Source organism: Bos indicus x Bos taurus, chromosome 12 (genome assembly GCF_003369695.1).
Source record: "Bos indicus x Bos taurus breed Angus x Brahman F1 hybrid chromosome 12, Bos_hybrid_MaternalHap_v2.0, whole genome shotgun sequence".
In the NCBI taxonomy this organism is placed as follows: Eukaryota; Metazoa; Chordata; class Mammalia; order Artiodactyla; family Bovidae; genus Bos; species Bos indicus x Bos taurus.
Window position 1 is genome coordinate 12862341 of NC_040087.1, and position 18442 is coordinate 12880782.

The 18442-nt window shown below is 44.1% G+C and overlaps 1 protein-coding gene across 1 annotated transcript in view; it reads right to left on the bottom strand.

The window, feature by feature from the left end:
• The window catches only part of EPSTI1 (epithelial stromal interaction 1), a 100246-nt gene that overhangs the window by 30698 nt on the left and 51106 nt on the right, over positions 1 to 18442 (bottom strand). Inside the window, exons 7-8 of the mRNA XM_027557158.1 lie at positions 13008 to 13101; positions 1203 to 1286 (exon numbers count right to left, since the gene is read on the bottom strand). Coding sequence (XP_027412959.1) covers positions 1203 to 1286; positions 13008 to 13101 — 178 coding nt within the window. The remainder of the gene's footprint in view (positions 1 to 1202; positions 1287 to 13007; positions 13102 to 18442) is intronic.

Sequence of the window (18442 nt, forward strand, 5' to 3'; positions counted from 1 at the left end):
AACAACAACAATTAGTACACATTTCATAATATGAATATGTTATAATATGATTTCCACACTCAATTGCTATAATAAGCTACCTTGTAGAGCAAAGACATAAGAGGAAAAAACAAACCAAATTAAGGAAATCAGAATGGGCGTCAGAATTCAAGGTAATTGAATAATTGAAGAAACAGACTTGAGGGATATCCTGGAAGAAATGGCAGGATATATTAAGTACAAATAGAACAAGAAAAAAAGTTCGAAAATAAATATGGGGAAGATAATGGTCTCCCACTAGCTGAATAATTTTTTTTTGCTTTTTTAAAGGACCTGGGACGAAGTGGCCCCTTGGAGCTGACTCCCATCTCTCTCATGACTCCCATCCTTGGTTGAGGAGCCTCTGAGCCTATGAATCAAAGCAGGTATGACCATCAAGTCACAATACTGTTTTCAGTTACCCTGTCAGAAATTTCTTATTCATTAAGTACTTTTCTCAGTGTTCATTTCCCTGATTTCTATTGCTCATTTTATTTGGAATATTGTGTTTTTTGGAAACACCTCACATATTTGTGTACGTGTAGAGTGCGTCGTTTCATTCCTTGGGTATTTTTAGATGAACATTTAAGCCAGTGTCACGATTTTGTGTGCCTGCTTTTTTCCATTATGCATTATAGTGGTCTCTGGACATTATTTGCAACATCATATATCTTTAATTTTAAAAATGGCAGTGGCATTTGTTATATTTTGTAGACCCAAAGTTCCCAAGTGTCCTGGAACTCCACTTAATATTCTGCAACAAGCTAACTGGGAAAAGAATTTGAAAAAGTATAGATACATGTTTACGCGTGTAACTGAATCACTTTGTTATATATCTGACACTAACACATTTTTAAGCAACTATACTCCAATACAAAATAAAAAGTTAAAAAAAAAAAGAAGTTCCCAAGTGTTCTATCATCTTCTCCCTGGACCATGGCACCAACTACAGCAGACACACTGTAGCCCTCAGAGGCTGAGTAAGTAGCAGGAGCCAATAAGTAGTTGAACAGAAGCCGCCATCACACCACCATACTCTTAAAACATACTCACATCTCACCATTTTTAACACCTGTGGTGTTTTGTTTTGTTTTTAGGATTTTCATGTATATAAATATTACTGCTCTCAAGCTCTTCAACATTATCTAGTACCGCAACCAAATGCTAATATGGTCTTTGAATACCTTCTGGTGCTGCTCTTCCTTCATCTTTTGCAATTTTTGATTTTCTTCTTCCTTTAGAGTATCCATATAAGCCTGTCTTCTGGCCTGTAATGGTATGGAAAAAAAGGAATCATGAGAAAAAGCATCACCGCAATGTCAGACCTACCGTGGGTCCAGTTCTGATCTGAGCTATATGCTCAGATCAACCTGAGCATATAGCCAGCTCTCCACATACACTTGCTTAAAATTGAGTGATTTATGTATATGTCTGCAGATGCCCCTTGGGATATACAAGAAGAGACGAGTGTAAGCACAACCATCCAGCACACTTTAAAGGATGCTCTAAACATTTGTTAAAAGCTTTAAAAAAATATCCCCTCAGAGATAATCAACATAGTTTATTCCTTCTCGTGAGGAGGATTTGAAGCAGAGCAAAGTTAAATGTACTTTTTCAAGAATATTTTAACTAGCTGATGAATCTCAGAGGCAGGCAGTGATGACACCGGCTGCAGCAGCACGGACGTGTCTGCTGCTCATTAATGACGTCCTATTAAACGGCGTGTCGGCTGGTGATTGATGCCGTGCAATTCCAGAGACGAATTTCCCTCCAGGTCTCTGTGTCCCTAATGTGTACCTGAAGCTCCTTTCTGTGCCCGAGAGGGAAAGCGAAGTCTGTTCAGGAGCACAGAAGCCATCATTTCTGGCTGAATTAGGACCTCAAGGGGGAAGCTCGGAAGAGTCAGCGCACACAGTAAGATGTCCTTCAGTCCCAGTGACCCTCCATGTCATGGGCACAGAGACCACATGTGCTGGAATTGATGAGATTTCAAGTATTCTATCTGTTCATTTGTCATACACTTTCTCTCCCTCACACTGATTTGCAGCCCACCCTCAGGAAGGCAGAGAGGCCAGCCTGATAAGCTAACACGTAGGAAAGCCATTGTTCTCATAAACTACTCGCAGCATCATGGCAGCAGCGACATATTTCAGGCCCTAGTTCTTTGGACTAATAATCCATAAAGCTTCTGTAGCCTGGTCCCCCCTTTTCCCTTACTATAATTTTTCTCAAGTAGTTCTTAATTCATTCCTCCATTTCTGTCACTATAAAACCCATCTTCCAGCAAATAAGAAGAAGCACTCGCCGGAAAGAGAGAGATTCTCAGGATGCATCAGCTGTAGCACTAATAAGTAGAACTGCAGTGCTCCAAATGTGTCCAGATGTGTTCAGAAAGCCCACATATATCCAAACCCTGCCACATCAGACAGGCACACACATCCCAGGACTTTATCCATATCCTGAACACAAGGGGACTGTGATAAGATATAAACGGTGGGGAATCATTCTCTAGTGACCCTTTATTTTTACATGAGAAGGTCTTAAAGGAGGGGAGAGAGGCTGCTGGCACATTTTCTATTCAAAGGAGTAAAAGGAGGAATAAGAGATTTAGTTAAAGCAGATAAGATGACTTGAGTGAGGAACCTATTTGTATACCTTCCTTTTAAACTCAACCTGTTGAGTTTTTTATCAGCATATGGGTCCTGGGTTTTCCAGGTGGCGCAGTGTTAAAGAATCCGTCTGCCAATGCAGGAGACGCAACAGATGTGGGTTCTATCCCTGGGTCGGGAAGATTCTCTGGAGTAGGAAATGGCAACCCACTCTAGGATTCTTGGATGGAAATTCCATGTCAGAGGAGCCTGACAAGCTACAGTCTACAGGGTTGCAAAGAGTTGGACATGACTGAGTACACATGGACACAGCGTACAATATTTGACTTAGAAAAAAATGGTGAGACACAGTAAGTGTCAATGAAAAGGCCACAGAAACTGGGCAGTTCACAAGGCATCGCAACTACAGAGTTCAAAGCTACTTGCAGTGCCAGTGCTGGCTTACCCAGCTGTGGTCCCTAGGCAGGACAGGAAGCTTCTCTTTAAAAATACGGGCAAAGACTCTCGATTACTGGTTTTCTGTATTTTTATTCTCATGATGAAATTTTAATCTTGAGTGTTGTGTGTGCATGTATGGGTATCACTAGCTTTCTTGAAGTCTCAGAAATTTCTATTAATTATATTCATATAATTTTTCTATCAAAAAGTATTGATTTAACATATTAATGATAAATTTGTTACTCAACTACACTTTTGCTCATCCTCCCCCACAAGCTATACTAATAATATATTCATTCAATAAGCAATATTTCAGCCTCCTGTGCACAATCGCTGATGTCAGACAGGACCGCAGGCCTCAAGTACTTATACCCTAGTGTGGAAGTCAGATAGAAAGATTAACAAGATTATTGATTACAGTACAGCATGAGAGGTATTGTGATAAGGGATGCTAAAAAGAAGGACATTTAATTAAAGCAGATCAAGGACACAGTCTCAAAGCAGGAGACATAGGTTGCTTTTTAAAGAGTGGGAATCAGACTAAGCAGGGGCAGGACATTCTGTGAATAAATGAAAAATGGCATTGTATTATACTAGGTTGTTTGGGCTGTCATAACAAAGAACCACAGACCGGGTGGCTTAAACAACAGATGTTTATTGCCTCACATGGAAGCTAAAAGTCTAAAATCAAGGTGTCTACAAAGTTGGCTTCTTCTTCTTTTTTTTTATTGGAGTATTGTTGCTTTACAATGTGATGTCCATTTGCGTGGGTTGCCATTTCCTTCCCATTGAGGTCACCACGGATCACAGAGCAGCTTCCTGCCCCAGCCAGTAGGTCCTCAGTTATCTGTCGCATACGCATTGTCGGTAGGATATATACATGTTTCTTCTGATGGCTGTGAGGGAAGGATCTCTGCCTCTCTCCTGCTTACAGACGGCAGTCTTCTCGTGTCTCTTCACATCCTCCTCCTCTATACCTGTCTGCTTCTGTGACCAAATTTCCGTGTTTTTATAAGGGCACCTTTCCTAGTGGATTAGATCTCATTTTAACTTAATGTCCTCTGTAAAGACCCCCATCTCCAAATAGGCTCACATGCGGAGGTACTGGCAGTTACGACTTCAACGTATAAATTTCCAGGGGACGCAATTCAATGCGTAACAAGCACTGAGTTCCCATTTGAAGATGGTGAAGTGAATATGTTTCTGCTCCATGCTTTTCTCAGCAATTACCCTAAAAAGAGGAGGAAATGAAACAACCACAAACCCTAGCTTCAAAAACCCAAGAGAAACCAGTGTTCTCAGACAAAAAATCTATGAAGACAAAGTAGATAGACACTGAGGGGCCAGGAGGGCAAAGAGCAAATCTAAAGCCCTGCTGCGGGGGGTGGGGATGCAGGAGCCACAGGAAGGCAGCTAGCCCCGCAGAGCAAGGTGAGGGCCCCAGAGATGGATGTACCAGCTACCGGGAAGGCGATGGATGAGAGGAAGGCGCCCACATCTGCTTCCACCCCGACAGTTCAGGTGCTAATGCCCCCAGCCTGACAGGAAATCAAAAGTGTATCCTCTGGATCAACCAAACCAGACAGGCCTAGGACAGAAGACAGCCGTGTTCAGATCCAGGGTGAGAGTGGAAGGCCTGTGTGAACTGCTGCGTACCAGGCTGTGGGCCTCTGGGCCCTTCTTTGAACATTTATACTGCTCCCTGCACTGTTCCCTCTGAGACATAGAGTGTGATATTTTATCCATGAAACAAGAACAGGTTGCTGGTTGTTTTTTTTAAGCAACAAAATAAAAAGGAGCTCTTAGAAATTAAAAATATCCCCTCTTCCCCACAAAAAGACAAACAAGTAAAATATTTAGAAGATAAAACCAACAAAATGTGTGAGATAACAGAAAAAATGATGTATATTTAAAATTTTCCTACACATACATATTTGTATATAGTATATATGGCAGGTTGTTGCTGTTGTTTAGGCACTAAGTCATGTCTGACTCTTTACGACCCCATGGACTACAGCATGCCAGGCCTCCCCATCCTTTACTATCTCCCAGAGTTTGCTCAGATTCCTGTCCACTGAGTCAGTGATACTATCTAACCATCTCATCCTCTGCTGCCCTCTTCTCCTTTTGCCTTCGACCTTTCCCAGCATCAGGGTCATTCCAAAACATAAATATGGCAGATATGTATGTGTGTGTGTGTGTGTGTGTATATATATACACACACCTACCCCAAGTTCCTGGTACAGAGCTCAGAGCCCCTAAAACGTTTGTCATTTACTAAATGATAAGAGCTTTCAGAGCATCTCTTGTTCCAGTCTTTGGTCTTTGACCCCATCTCTGATTCAGGGCTCCTAAAACCCTGTAATTTCCTAAGTGATCAGACCACAAGGAGGGCCTTTTGTTCTACTGAGGCAACTCCATGTGCGCTCCTGAATGATTCCTGCATGGGGCCTGGTCACCAGAAGAACCAAGTCATGGTTAGACGTTTGGAATTTTCAGTCTCAAACCTCCATCCTCCAGAGAAGAAAAAAGAGCTGGAAATGGAATTAATAACTGATCGTGCCTATAGGAGGAAGCCTCCATAAAAGTCCCAGAAATACAGGGGTTCAAGGAACTGTTGAGTAGATGCACATATCCAAATATAACATATCCACCAGGAGGGTGGCCTTACCCCAACCCCACAGGGACAGAAGCTTCTGCATAGAACCCTCCCTGGCCTCTCCCTGTATCTTTCCTCATCTGGCTGTGCATCTATATCCCTTATCATACTCTTTAATAAACTTGTAAACATAATTAAGTATAGAGTAGAATGAGTTCCGTGAGTGGCTCTAGCAAATTAATTAAATCCCAAGTGCGGGTTGTGGGAACTTCTTTTCTGGCTGTACCACATGGCATGTGGGATCCTAGTTCCCCAAGCATGGATTGAACTTGAATCCTCTCAATGGAAATGTGGAGTTTTAACCACTGGACTGACCACAAGGGAAGTCCCTTGTGGATATGTTTGATTTGTAGCCAAGTTGGGCAGAAGCTCTGGGTTCCCTGGGGACTGACCACTTGTGACTGGCATCTGAAGTGGGGAGCAGTCTTATGGGACTGAGTCCTTAGCCTGTGAGATCTGATGCTATCTCCAGGCAGAGAGTGTCAGAACTGAGTTAAACTGTGGGACATTTAGCTGATGTTGCAGAGCTGCTTGGTGGGGAAAACCCCGCACACATTTTGTATCAGAAGTGCTCTGTGTGTGTGTGTGTGTGCACAAGTGTAGGAGTTAAGGATACACTTAGGAGGGAAAAGATAGGAGTTTTTTCTAATTCAATAGGCCAGGAAGTAAGTGACTAACACACACACACACACACAGTCTCACACACAAGGTGGGGGTGGGGGGAGTAATCAAAGATAAATTAGAGGGGAAAAAATACTTTTTTATGAAAAAGTTAGAAGATAAATCAAGGAAGCCTAAGATTTGAATAATAAGAATCCCATAAAGAGAAAATGAAAGGAAATAAATCAAAGAAATAACACAAGAAAATCATCTAAAACTAGAGATAAATTTCCAGACTGAAAAATGAATAAAAATGACCCTCACACTAAGATACATCATTATGCAATTACAGAATACCAGAAAAAAATAAAAGAGAAGGAGATATAGAAATATTTCCAGGGGAAGAAGGGGAAAGCCCCCATATAAGTACAAAATTCAGATGGCCTTGCATTCCTTAGGAACAAATAACTCAAAGTCAGAAGAGCAATGCCTTCAAAATGGTAAAGGAAAATTATTTGCAATTTAGAATACTTACTAGAAAATTGCAAGTTGAGTGTGAGGACTGAATAAAGATAGTTTCAGACATGCAAGAACTTGAATATACATCTTCTCTTGGGAAGCTACTAAATAATATGCCCCACCAACACAAATAAATAAAGCAAAAGGAAAAAAAGAAGAAATGCGACCCAGAAACCAAGGGAACCCAGGGAACCCAACACAGGAAAGCAATAAAAGCAATTCCCTGGATGATTGTAAAGCCCTGATTCCCATCCTTGGATGCACACTAGAATCACCTGGGGAGCTTTAAAAGCCTAAAGCCCAGGCCACAGTACAGGAGGAGCCCTGGGGGCGTGACCCAGGCATCAGGGAGCTTTAAAGTCCGCCGCCCAGATGATTCCAGTGGACAGCTGAGGTCGGGAACTGTTCCCTGAAAGGACAGTCCCAGAACTATAGCGCTGTTGGAGGCTTCAAAATCAACCAGCCCAGATGAAGTGAGGAGGGAGGTTTGCAGAAGGGAAAGAAACCCAGAATTGACAAGTTAATCTGACAGTCACAACGTGGAAAATTGTATGGAAATTTGCATCAAGAGGCACTTTGTAGAACACTCACAAAAGCTAAAGGAAAGCAGTCAGATGTTCAAAGGAAACTAAAAAAATGAAAAATAAAATGAAAGATTTCTGAAGTTATAAAAGAAAGAAAATGTAACTTATAACTGGCTTGGCAGTGAAAAATATTTGCAGTCATAATAAAGGAAAGCCTGAGATACTGAATGATTAGATGGGGAGAATTAGGGGGAAAAAAATCATAAGATTAAAAATAGATGAATCAACAGATAGCCATATACTTTACTAACATCAGTTGGGTTCAGTTTAGTCGCTCAGTCCTGTCCAACTCTTTGCAACCCCATGAATCACAGCATGCCAGGCCTCCATGTCCACCACCAACTCCTGGAGTTTACTCAAACTCATGTCCATTGAGTCGGTGATGCCATCCAACCATCTCATCCTCTGTCGTCCCCTTCTCCTCCCGCCTTCAATCTTTCCCAGCACCAGAGTCTTTTTCAAATGAGTCAGTTCTTAGCATCAGGTGCCCGAAGTATTGGAGTTTCAGCTTCAGCATCAGCCCTTCCAATGAATATTCAGGACTGATTTCCTTTAGGATGGACTGGTTGGATCTCCTTGCAGTCCAAGGGACTCTCAAGAGTTTTTGAGACCACAGTTTTGAGACCACAGTTCAAAAGCATCAATTCTTCGGCACTCAGCTTTCTTTATAGAAAACTTCATTAACATATTCAGAGCCAAATAACAAAAGACACAGCTAAGGGAGTGTGGCTGGATGAATAACAGCCCCCTCAAAGAGCTCCACATCCTAATCCCTGCACACTGTCTGTGAAAGTGTTAGTTGCTCAGTCTTGTCCGATTCTTTGCAACCCCATGGACTGTAGTCCAACAGGCTCCTCTGTCCATGGAATTCTCTAGGCAAGAATACTGGAATGGGCAGCCATTCCCTTCCCCAGGGGATCTTCCCGACCCAGGGGCTGAACCCTGGTCTCCTGCATTGCAGGCAGATTCTTTACCATCTGAGCCACCAGGGAAGCCTCGTAAGCTGTCAGTGTTACCTTATATGACAAAAGGAACTTTGTAGAAATCAAGAATCGGGACACAGAGAGAGGCACCTGTGTGGTACGGGTAGAACCAACAGAATCACAATGGTCCTTACAAGAGGAAGGCAAGAAGGTCAGAGTGGAGAGGAGGTGATATGATGATGAGAGTCAAGATTAGAGTGAGCCACAGGTCAAGGAAGGGGCTTCCCAGGTGGCTCAGTGGTAAAGAATCTGGCTGCCAATGCAGCAGACACAAGAGATGCAGGTACAATCCCTGGGTAGGGAAGATCCCCTGGAAAAGGAAATGGCAACCCACTCCAGTATTCTTGCCTGGAGAATTCCATGGACAGAGGAGCCAGGTGGGCTGCAGTCCATGGGGTCACAAAGAGTTGGACACAACTGAGCAACTAACACACACACACACACACACACACACACACGGGTTAAAGAACCAAAGAATGGCAGCAGCAGCCAAGAGACACTGGGACAGGCAAGGATCAGATTCCTCCTCGTGCCTCCAGAATAAACCAGCCCTACTGACACCTTGACTTCAGTCCCTTCCTCCTCATATCTGACCTCTGACCTCCAGAACTGCAAGAGATTCCATTTGTGTTTGAAGCCCCTAAAACGGCAAAAATGCACTACAGCAGCAAAGGAAACGTTATACTAAGAATGTAAAGAACTGGAATAGAAGTGGGTTTGAATGGTATGTGAGAGACCTATGCCTTTCAGTGTTGACTTTTTAAAGGACATGTGACACGTGGATAGAAATTAAAGCAACCTGCAGTAAGTGTTCGGAGTGGTGGAAGTGAAAGTAGCAGTAGTAGGGGCCAGAACAGAGAAGGCAATGGCACCCCACTCCAGCACTCTTGCCTGGAAAATCCCATGGATGGAGGAGCCTGGAAGGCTGCAGTCCATGGGGTTGCTAGGAGTCGGACACGACTGAGCGACTTCACTTTCACTTTTCACTTTCATGCATTGGAGAAGGAAATGGCAACCCACTCCAATGTTCTTGCCTGGAGAATCCCAGGGATGGCGGAGCCTGGTGGGCTGCCGTCTACGGGGTCGCACAGAGTCGGACACGACTGAAGTGACTTAGCAGCAGGGGCCAGAAAGGCATGAATAGAGAGCAGTGCTCCTCACACATAAACCTGTACACACATCAGCCACAGACCATGTTAAACTGTGGGCGCTGATTCAGGTCTGCAGTATCATTCAGGCAACGCCTCTACTGCTGGGCCATGGACCACACTTGGAGCAGCAGAGACCTAGACTGCAGGCCCACAGAGAGGGGGGCTGTGGGGGAGGTGGGGGGTGGAGGCATAGAGAGGGCTTTGTGCATAAGCCAGGGCATTGTGACTTGATTCTTTTTTTTTTTTAATTTTATTTTTAAACTTTACAATATTGTATTAGTTTTGCCCAACATTGAAATGAATCTGCCTCAGGTATACCCGTGCTCCCCATCCTGAACCCTCCTCCCTCCTCCCTCCCCATACCCTCCCTCTGGGCCGTCCCAGTGCACCAGCCCCAAGCATCCAGCATCGTGCATCGAACCTGGACTGGCGACGCGTCTCATACATGATATTACACATGTTTCAATGCCATTCTCCCAAAGACGGGGAGCCACTGGACCATGGAACAACAGAATGAGGTGGTATTTTTCTCAAAGTGTTAATCTCGGTAGAAGAGGCAGGGGGAAGCAAACCAGAGACTGGTCGTACACTGATGGTGCAACTGGAAACACGCTATGATGGTAACTGGGGAGTGGGGGGGATGATGCACAACTGGAGATACGCTATGATAGCGACTGGGGAGTGGGGGGGGATGCTGCTGGCACGTCTGCTTCCACACCCAGCATAGAGAACTACAGCCATCCATGTGTGAGCAAACACTGTGAATTCCTCCTCTCTGACATTCTGACCTACAGGAATTTTCTTGTTTTTTACATCGACATCATATATGCTGCTGCTAAGTCGCTTTAGTCGTGTCCGACTCTGTGCGACCCCACAGACCCCTGCAGCCTACCAGGCTCCTCTGTCCATGGGATTTGCCAGGCAAGAGTACTGGAGTGGGTTGCCATTGCCTTCTCCGACATCATATATAGTATTTATTAAATTCCCATCTGTCATGGTAGCCCCACATTTAAAGAAGTGGTAAGAACAACCATTTTCTCAGGAAAGTTGTATTATGTAGTAAAACTGAAATAGCTTAAAAAAAAAAAAAAAACTTGAAACCTTGCAGCTCCTCACACCCCACATATTTGGGTATCACGCAGTATTCACCTTCTGCGCATTGACCATAATTAAGGCAAACTGCAGGTGTCTGCCTTTAAATTCACAGAGGTGTAATGTACATATTTGATTTTCCTAAAGCATTTAAAAAATGGTTCTGCAGTGCATTCTCTGAGGAATTCCATGCATATGGATTAGACAGTATGAGAAGACTACAATATGGGTAACAAGTCAGGAAATATATTGAACACCCACAAATTATTACTAGTTTGGTGTCAAAATGGGAGCCGCTGTTGAATGCTCTTGGTGAGGAGCCATCCTGGGTGCAATCCTGCTGCATATTTTCTATTAATAGCCTGAGGATCTTATGACTAAGGCACTAATCAATCCACAGGAAATGCAGCTCTGGGAGAGATTACTAAGGCCTTGGACAACAATATTGAAATTCCAGGAGGATCTTGTTCAATTGAAGAAATGAGCCAAAATCAATAGGGCAAGCACACAGGTGTTTCAGCCACAGGATTCAAGACCCTTCAAACAGAAATCAAGACCGTCCTGCCAGCCAAGCACCCAGGTGGTAAAGCTATCCAACTCCGGTCTTGCCTCCCCTCCTCCATCACGAAAAGGCCGTGTAGACATATGTCAAGGAGCATCTCTACACGGGATTAACCCTACTACCTACAGCTCCTCAAAACTTCTCCCTCCAGTACCCTGCAATGAGAGGGACGATGGATTTTGATACGACTGGTGGAGCCCACATTTAGCAAATCTGGACTTTGGGACACCCAGAAAAAATAAGAAGCACTGAGAGGTTTCTGGTAAGAGTAGAATGACCTTTTCCCAAGGAGTGTCATAGTATCTTCCTGACATTTTAAAATGTGGTCACTAAAGAGAAAGAGGGCTGGGGGAAGAGGGCAATCAGATATCTCTAACAGCCTCTCGTTTACCTCCCCAGACGCTGAAAAGCTGTTTTTCTAAAACCTAAAACAACCTTTTCTTTCATTTACAACCCTTTCCCGTGGTCATCCTTGCCCCCACTTGGTCAGTCAGTAACCAAGCTCTGCCCTTTTCACCTCCTAAGCGTCCCTCTGACCCACACTCTCATCTCCACCCTCTCACCCACCAGTCTGCTTCAGACCTTCATCATCGGTCGCTGAGTCTAATATGGAAGCCTCAGAGACCTCTCTGTTACTTCAGACCCATCTTTCACCTGGTTACCAGTGTGATCCAGCAGCCAAAATGCAAATGTGACCTTGAAGCGTCCCTGTTTAAAACATCTCAGTACCTTCAGGACTCACAGAATGAAGTTCAGGTTCATTCAGGTCGGCAGTGGTGTTCCACCATGGGCACCAGGAGCTTCCTGTATGTGGCATCTCTGGAGCCTCAAAGCCCGGGAGATGCTTCTAGCATCTTCTGCCCAGGGTGTCAGGGCTGCTACACATCCTGCAGTACCCAAGACAGCCCACCCAATGAACCACTCCACCCAGACGGCTACAGCTGAGGAACTCTCCTCAGGGCTCCTGACTTCTCCAGGCTCCTAGCTTGCCCTTCTCAACTGCAGCTGCACAAAATTCATCCACGCTTTTCCTTGCCATTATACCTTCCTTCCTTCTTCTAATTCCTGACACCTGGAATGACTCCCTTGTGACTCATCTTTTAAGCTTCAGCTTTCCGACTGTTTCTATCCTCTACACTCACCACTCTGCTCTATACCTAGTTCTCCTCTTCACTGGACTAAGGTCCTTCTAGGCAGAAATTGTATGTGCCTGGTCCTTGTTAGTACAGTGGTGACTATCCCTGCCTGTCACGCAGGAGTCAGGGGTTTGATTCCCCAATGAGGAGGCAACATGCCCTTTTTGGAGCTTTCCCAGGCAGTGCTAGTGGTAAAGAACCTGCCTGCCAATGCAGGAGACACAAGAGATAAGGGTTTGATCCCTGAGTTGGGAATATACCCTCGAGAAGAGCATAGCAACCCACTCCAGTATTCTTGCCTGGAGAATCCCATGGACAGAAGAGCCTGGCGGGCTTCCGTCCATGGGGTCGCAAAGAGTCAGACACTACTAAGCAACTTGGCAGCATGACAGTATTTATATAAACAATCACATTTGAGGGATGGATGACTGGGTGACAGCAAAGGTTTCAGAGGCTGCTGCTCGTCCCAGGGGCCATGATGTTGGCAACAAGTGCAAGCATTGTTTTACAGCTGAGACAATAGTTGAGGTCACTTTCAGCTCAGATCATCTCTGCCTTTAGTTCCAAAATTCTGTGCTGTAGAAGTCACTCTGTGACCCCGATCTTCATCCACTTTAAAAAGTGCCAGACGGCACCCTGCGTGATATTCCACTCACCCAAGCTGAAGGCTGTGGGTCATCACCAGCAACTGGACAGGCCCCTCTGCGTGGCAAGTCTACCTCAAATCTTCTCAAGAACTCGGCAGTTTTGCTAGCAGGAACACAAACAGGTGTTAGTGCCTTTGTAAAAGAAGAACTTTCGCTCCTCATTGTGCCTTTGGATACTCGCCTGGACCTCTATCGGGCGGTGACTAAAAGCGGCCGCGATGGAACAGAAGGTGAGTTTGTGGGCATGGTAGAGTACAACGTCAAGCAAATGCTACTGCAAGACGGCACCTCACAGTTGGGAAAATATAACACTAGGCTTGTGGAATGTGAGCCTACCATTTCATTGTTTTCTCTTTGTGTCCTTTGACATGGAGATAAATGCCCTATCAGACTCCACAGTATGGGCCCTAATTTCCTATCTGAGCACTTGAAGCTTGACACCCAGACTTCAGTGTAGGGCTGTAGAGTGAACGTCCCTCCCCTACGACATCCCTCCCGTGGTATGGTGTCCCTCCCACCACGCTGCTGCCACGTCAGGCTCGTCACCCTCCAGGGGTCTCTCTGCTAGTCATCTCACTGCCCCCGTGGCTTGGACTACCCTTAGGATACCCAGAGCCACCAAGCCTGTCATGCTTAACCATTTACGGGTCATGGACCCCTTTGGAATTCTGAAAGCAGGAATGGGCCCTCTCCCTATACATACACACACCCCTTTGCATTTCATTTGTACCTTCCATGGAAGAAAGACATGCTGCCAGTTCTGATCTGTATCTCTTTTTAGCTCTGAGAGATTGCAAAAGGCATACCAAGACATAGCCTCAGTGTTTTTAATATTTTGTTGATTTATTTGATTGCACCAGGTCTCAGTTGCAGCATGTGGGATCTTGTAGTTGCAACACATGGAGTCTTTAGTTGCTGCATGCTAGCCTAGCTGTGGCACATGGAATCCAGTTCCCCAACCGGAGATCAAGCCCAGATCCCTGTATTGGGAGCACGAAATCTTAGCCACTGGACTACCAGGGAAGTCCCCTCAGTTTTAATAAGTTGCTTTTCCCTTAAAAATCCAAACCGTCACCCCAACTTCTCCCTCACATGTGTCAAGCATAGAATGCTGGAATGGTTTCCTAGTCCTTACTTTAACGACTGCCCCTTTCTGCCTCCCACTGATGAATTTCTATTGCTTTGTCCTTTCCCCATGTAACTGCTGGAACTTTGATCCTCTTACTTCATATTCACAATCAAACAGCTCAGCAAGGCCTGGTTTATACTGCACGAGACCCTGGCAGCCTGCTTTCCTTCTGCCTTTTCCTTCTGTCACCCCTCGGCTCCCCCCTCATATTTTAGGCCTGATGCTAAGATCCAATTTATCAAGCACTTAGGGCATGGGCATCAAAGGAGACACAAATGGTCTGGTAAGAATAAATGGTATCCAGTGAGGGTGGAAATCAAAATAAGGAATTAGAAGTTAAACAGAGGTGCCAACATCACTTCAAATAATTACTTAGGTAGAACATGGCATCTGAACAAGGTCAGAATCTTCAGCTGGGAAAGGAAGAGCTGAAAGTTAAGCGACAAACATAACCCAGAGAAACACAAGGCTTCAGCAGCTGAGACGAGCAGCCTTTCCATTTGTCTAGGGTTGCTTATCTTGCCCAGAGTAGACAAGGAGACTAATGATGTCGCAGAAGCTGGAAGCTGCCCCATCGTCTGAGGCTTTATGAAGCCATCAGTCACAAGTGTAAAAAGAAGAGTGTTGCCAGAAGTTTGGCTGAGATTTCTGAATATCCTTAGCTGAGAGCAGACTATGTGAGAAAGCAGTGGAAAAGAAGCACCATGATAAGCAAGTAAGGAGCTTCAGACCAGGTACACCAGCAGCCCCGCACTGTGTTCTGAGGGATGCTTCTTACCTGCCAACGCCAAGCACAGAGCTGGCTGGGTAGCTCACCAGCAGCCACGGCCTTTGTGCCCGTGATCACCGCCCCATTCACGCCACAAGATCAGAGCACAGTGCCAGGGCCACGGGACTGCCAGAGGCATACCAGTAGGGGCCTGGGAAGAATGTGGGTTACTCCCAAGTGATTAACTTTACAAACAAGATAAGTTCCAAGCTACCAGGCTAACTGGCATTTTTCTGTTATCAATAGATTGGCTGAACTGGATTGGAATCCCTGTAGGTAATTGTGGTCAAATTCAATAAAAATAAAATAAAGAACCTCCTTGAGGCTCAACAGGACAAACATCTACTGGAGGGGAAGTCCAACAAAACGGAACCCTAGACTCCAGCACTGAGTCACCTTTTTATTGGGGTTCCGTCTTTGCCACCACCATGACTCTGTCACCTAATGAGGGGGGGGGGGGCGGTGATCTTCTCCCACGTTAGCACTTTGACCCAGGCACAGATACAGGATCCCTTCCTTTACTCTCCAGAGAACACCTGAGAATGGACCACCAATAACAGACTGGTTTTGAAGATTTAGTTAACCTTAACTCATCTCCAACTTAGGACGCTTAAGCATCCTTCCTACTTGTCCTTAGGGTGGTGCCTATGGCTTATCCTAAAAGGCCTCTTCGGGGTAACATCACCTGGACATAATTCTGTTGTAGCCGATACTTCTAAATATCCATCAAAATGAGAGTTTTCCTCTAGTCATATAACCTGACCATATTTCCTAGCTTCCCATGCAGCTAAGGTTGGCCACGTGGTGGTTTTGACCAACAAAATGAGGAAGGAAGTAATGCACACCACTTCCAGGATGAACTGATAATAAGTTTCCCATGCATGAGCCTCCACACATTCCCCTCCTCCTTCTGGCTGTCTGGAATAGGGACAAGCCCTGGCACAATCCTGGAAGTCATTTGTGTATTAAAGGTGGTAGAACCACTGTTTTCGGTGTCGGAATATCTGCGGGGAGGGGGCCTCTTCTCATACCTGTTCACCCATATCTTACGTGAAGAAAAAATAGGGCTCAAATAATTATTTTATTTTGAGGTTTGTTGATTACAGCAATTAGCCAACCCTACTAATACAACATAATATACACAAGAGAATCACCTCTCAGTTTAGGTTATCAGTTTCACAGGACATGAGGAGAGGCCAAGAAGGGCTGAGGAACAGTAGAAAAAGTAGAATTCTCAAGGGTTAAGCTCGGCATCTTAGTTATTTCAGAACCTTAGGGGAGGAGTAGGTGAGAAAGGGGAGGAAACCACCTGTCCTTAAGGCTGTCCGGGCGTCTGGTCTAGCAGCTGCCTAGGCCCACAGTATAAAAATGAACAGGCATTTATCTCAGTACCACTAAGATTTGTCTAGTTTGAGGACAAGTGGGGGTTTGAAAGGAGAAACTGGAGGGCGAGAAAGTCAGGGAAGGAGAGGGATATGGCTGGTTATAATGTAAGATGATGGAATATTAATGTTAATGGCAATTCATCAATCAAAAAGTTTTTGACCTTTTTGAAAGGATAAAATATATGGGAAAGATCACAGAGAGTGAAATGTGTATGTGTTGGCTCATTTAAATAGGCCAGAAAGGCAAAGATAATTCCTATAAGGCTTTAAAAAATAAAATTGTTAGAAAAGACAACCAGCATCTCTAATGTTCAAGGAAGAATCAGTTTATATTAAAAAAAAAAAAAAAAAACTTATATAGTGAAAATGAGTATACTACCCAAAGCAATCTAAAGATTCAATGCAATCCCTATCAAGCTACCAACGGTGTTTTTCACAGAGCTAGAACAAATAATTTCACAATTTGTATGGAAATGCAAAAAACCTCGAATAGCCAAAGCATCTTGAGAAAGAAGAATGGAACTGGAGGAATCAACCTGCCCGACTTCAGGCTCTACTACAAAGCCACAGTCATCAAGACAGTATGGTACTGGCACAAAGACAGAAATATAGATCAATAGAACAAAATAGAAAGCCCAGAGATAAATCCACGCACATATGGACACCTTATCTTTGACAAAGGAGGCAAGAATATACAATCGATTAAAGACAATCTCTTTAACAAGTGGTGCTGGGAAAACCGGTCAACCACCTGTAAAAGAATGAAACTAGAACACTTTCTAACACCATACACAAAAATAAACTCAAAATGGATTAAAGATCTCAACGTAAGACCAGAAACTATAAAATTCCTAGAGGAGAACATAGGCAAAACCCTCTCTGACATACATCACAGCAGGATCCTCTATGACCCACCTCCCAGAATATTGGAAATAAAAGCAAAAATAAATAAATGGGACCTAATTAAACTTAAAAGCTTCTGCACAACAAAGGAAACTATAAGCAAGGTGAAAAGACAGCCTTCAGAATGGGAGAAAATAATAGCAAATGAAGCAACTGACAAACAACTAATCTCAAAAATATACAAGCAACTCCTGCAGCTCAATTCCAGAAAAATAAACGACCCAATCAAAAAATGGGCCAAAGAACTAAATAGACATTTCTCCAAAGAAGACATACAGATGGCTCACAAATACATGAAAAGATGCTCAACATCACTCATTATCAGGGAAATGCAAATCAAAACCACTATGAGGTACCATTTCAGAATGGCTGCGATCCAAAAGTCTACAAGCAATAAATGCTGGAGAGGGTGTGGAGAAAAGGGAACTCTCTTACACTGTTGGTGGGAATGCAAACCAGTACAGCCACTATGGAGAACAGTGTGGAGATTCCTTAAAAAACTGGAAATAGAACTGCCTTATGACCCAGCAATCCCACTGCTGGGCATACACACCGAGGAAACCAGATTGAAAGAGACACGTGTACCCCATTGTTCATTGCAGCACTGTTTATAATCGCCAGGACATGGAAGCAACCTAGATATCCATCAGCAGACAAATGGATAAGAAAGCTGTGGTACATATACACAATGGAGTATTACTCAGCCATTAAAAATAATACATTTGAATCCACCTAATGAGGTGGATGAAACTAGAGCCTATTATACAGAGTGAAGTAAGCCAGAAAGAAAAACACCAATACAGTATACTAACGCATATATATGGAATTTAGAAAGATAGTAACAATAACCCTGTATGCGAGACAGCAAAAGAGACACAGATGTATAGAACAGTCTTTTGGACTCTGTGGGAGAGGGAAAGGGTGGGATGATTTGGGAGAATAGCATTGTATAATATCATATATGCAACGAATCACCAGTCCAGGCTCGATGCAGGATACAGGATGCTTGGGGCTGGTGCACTGAGACGAACCAGAGGGATAGTATGGGGAGATAGTATGGAGGGGGGTTCAGGATTGGGAACATGTGTATACCTGTGGCAGATTCATATTGATGTATGGCAAAACCAATACAATATTGTAAAGTAATTAGCCTCCAATTAAAATAAATAAATTTATATTAAAAAAAAACTTATAATAGTTACCAAAGGGAAGGGGGTGGGGGGATAACTTGGGAGTATGGGATCAACAGATGCACAGT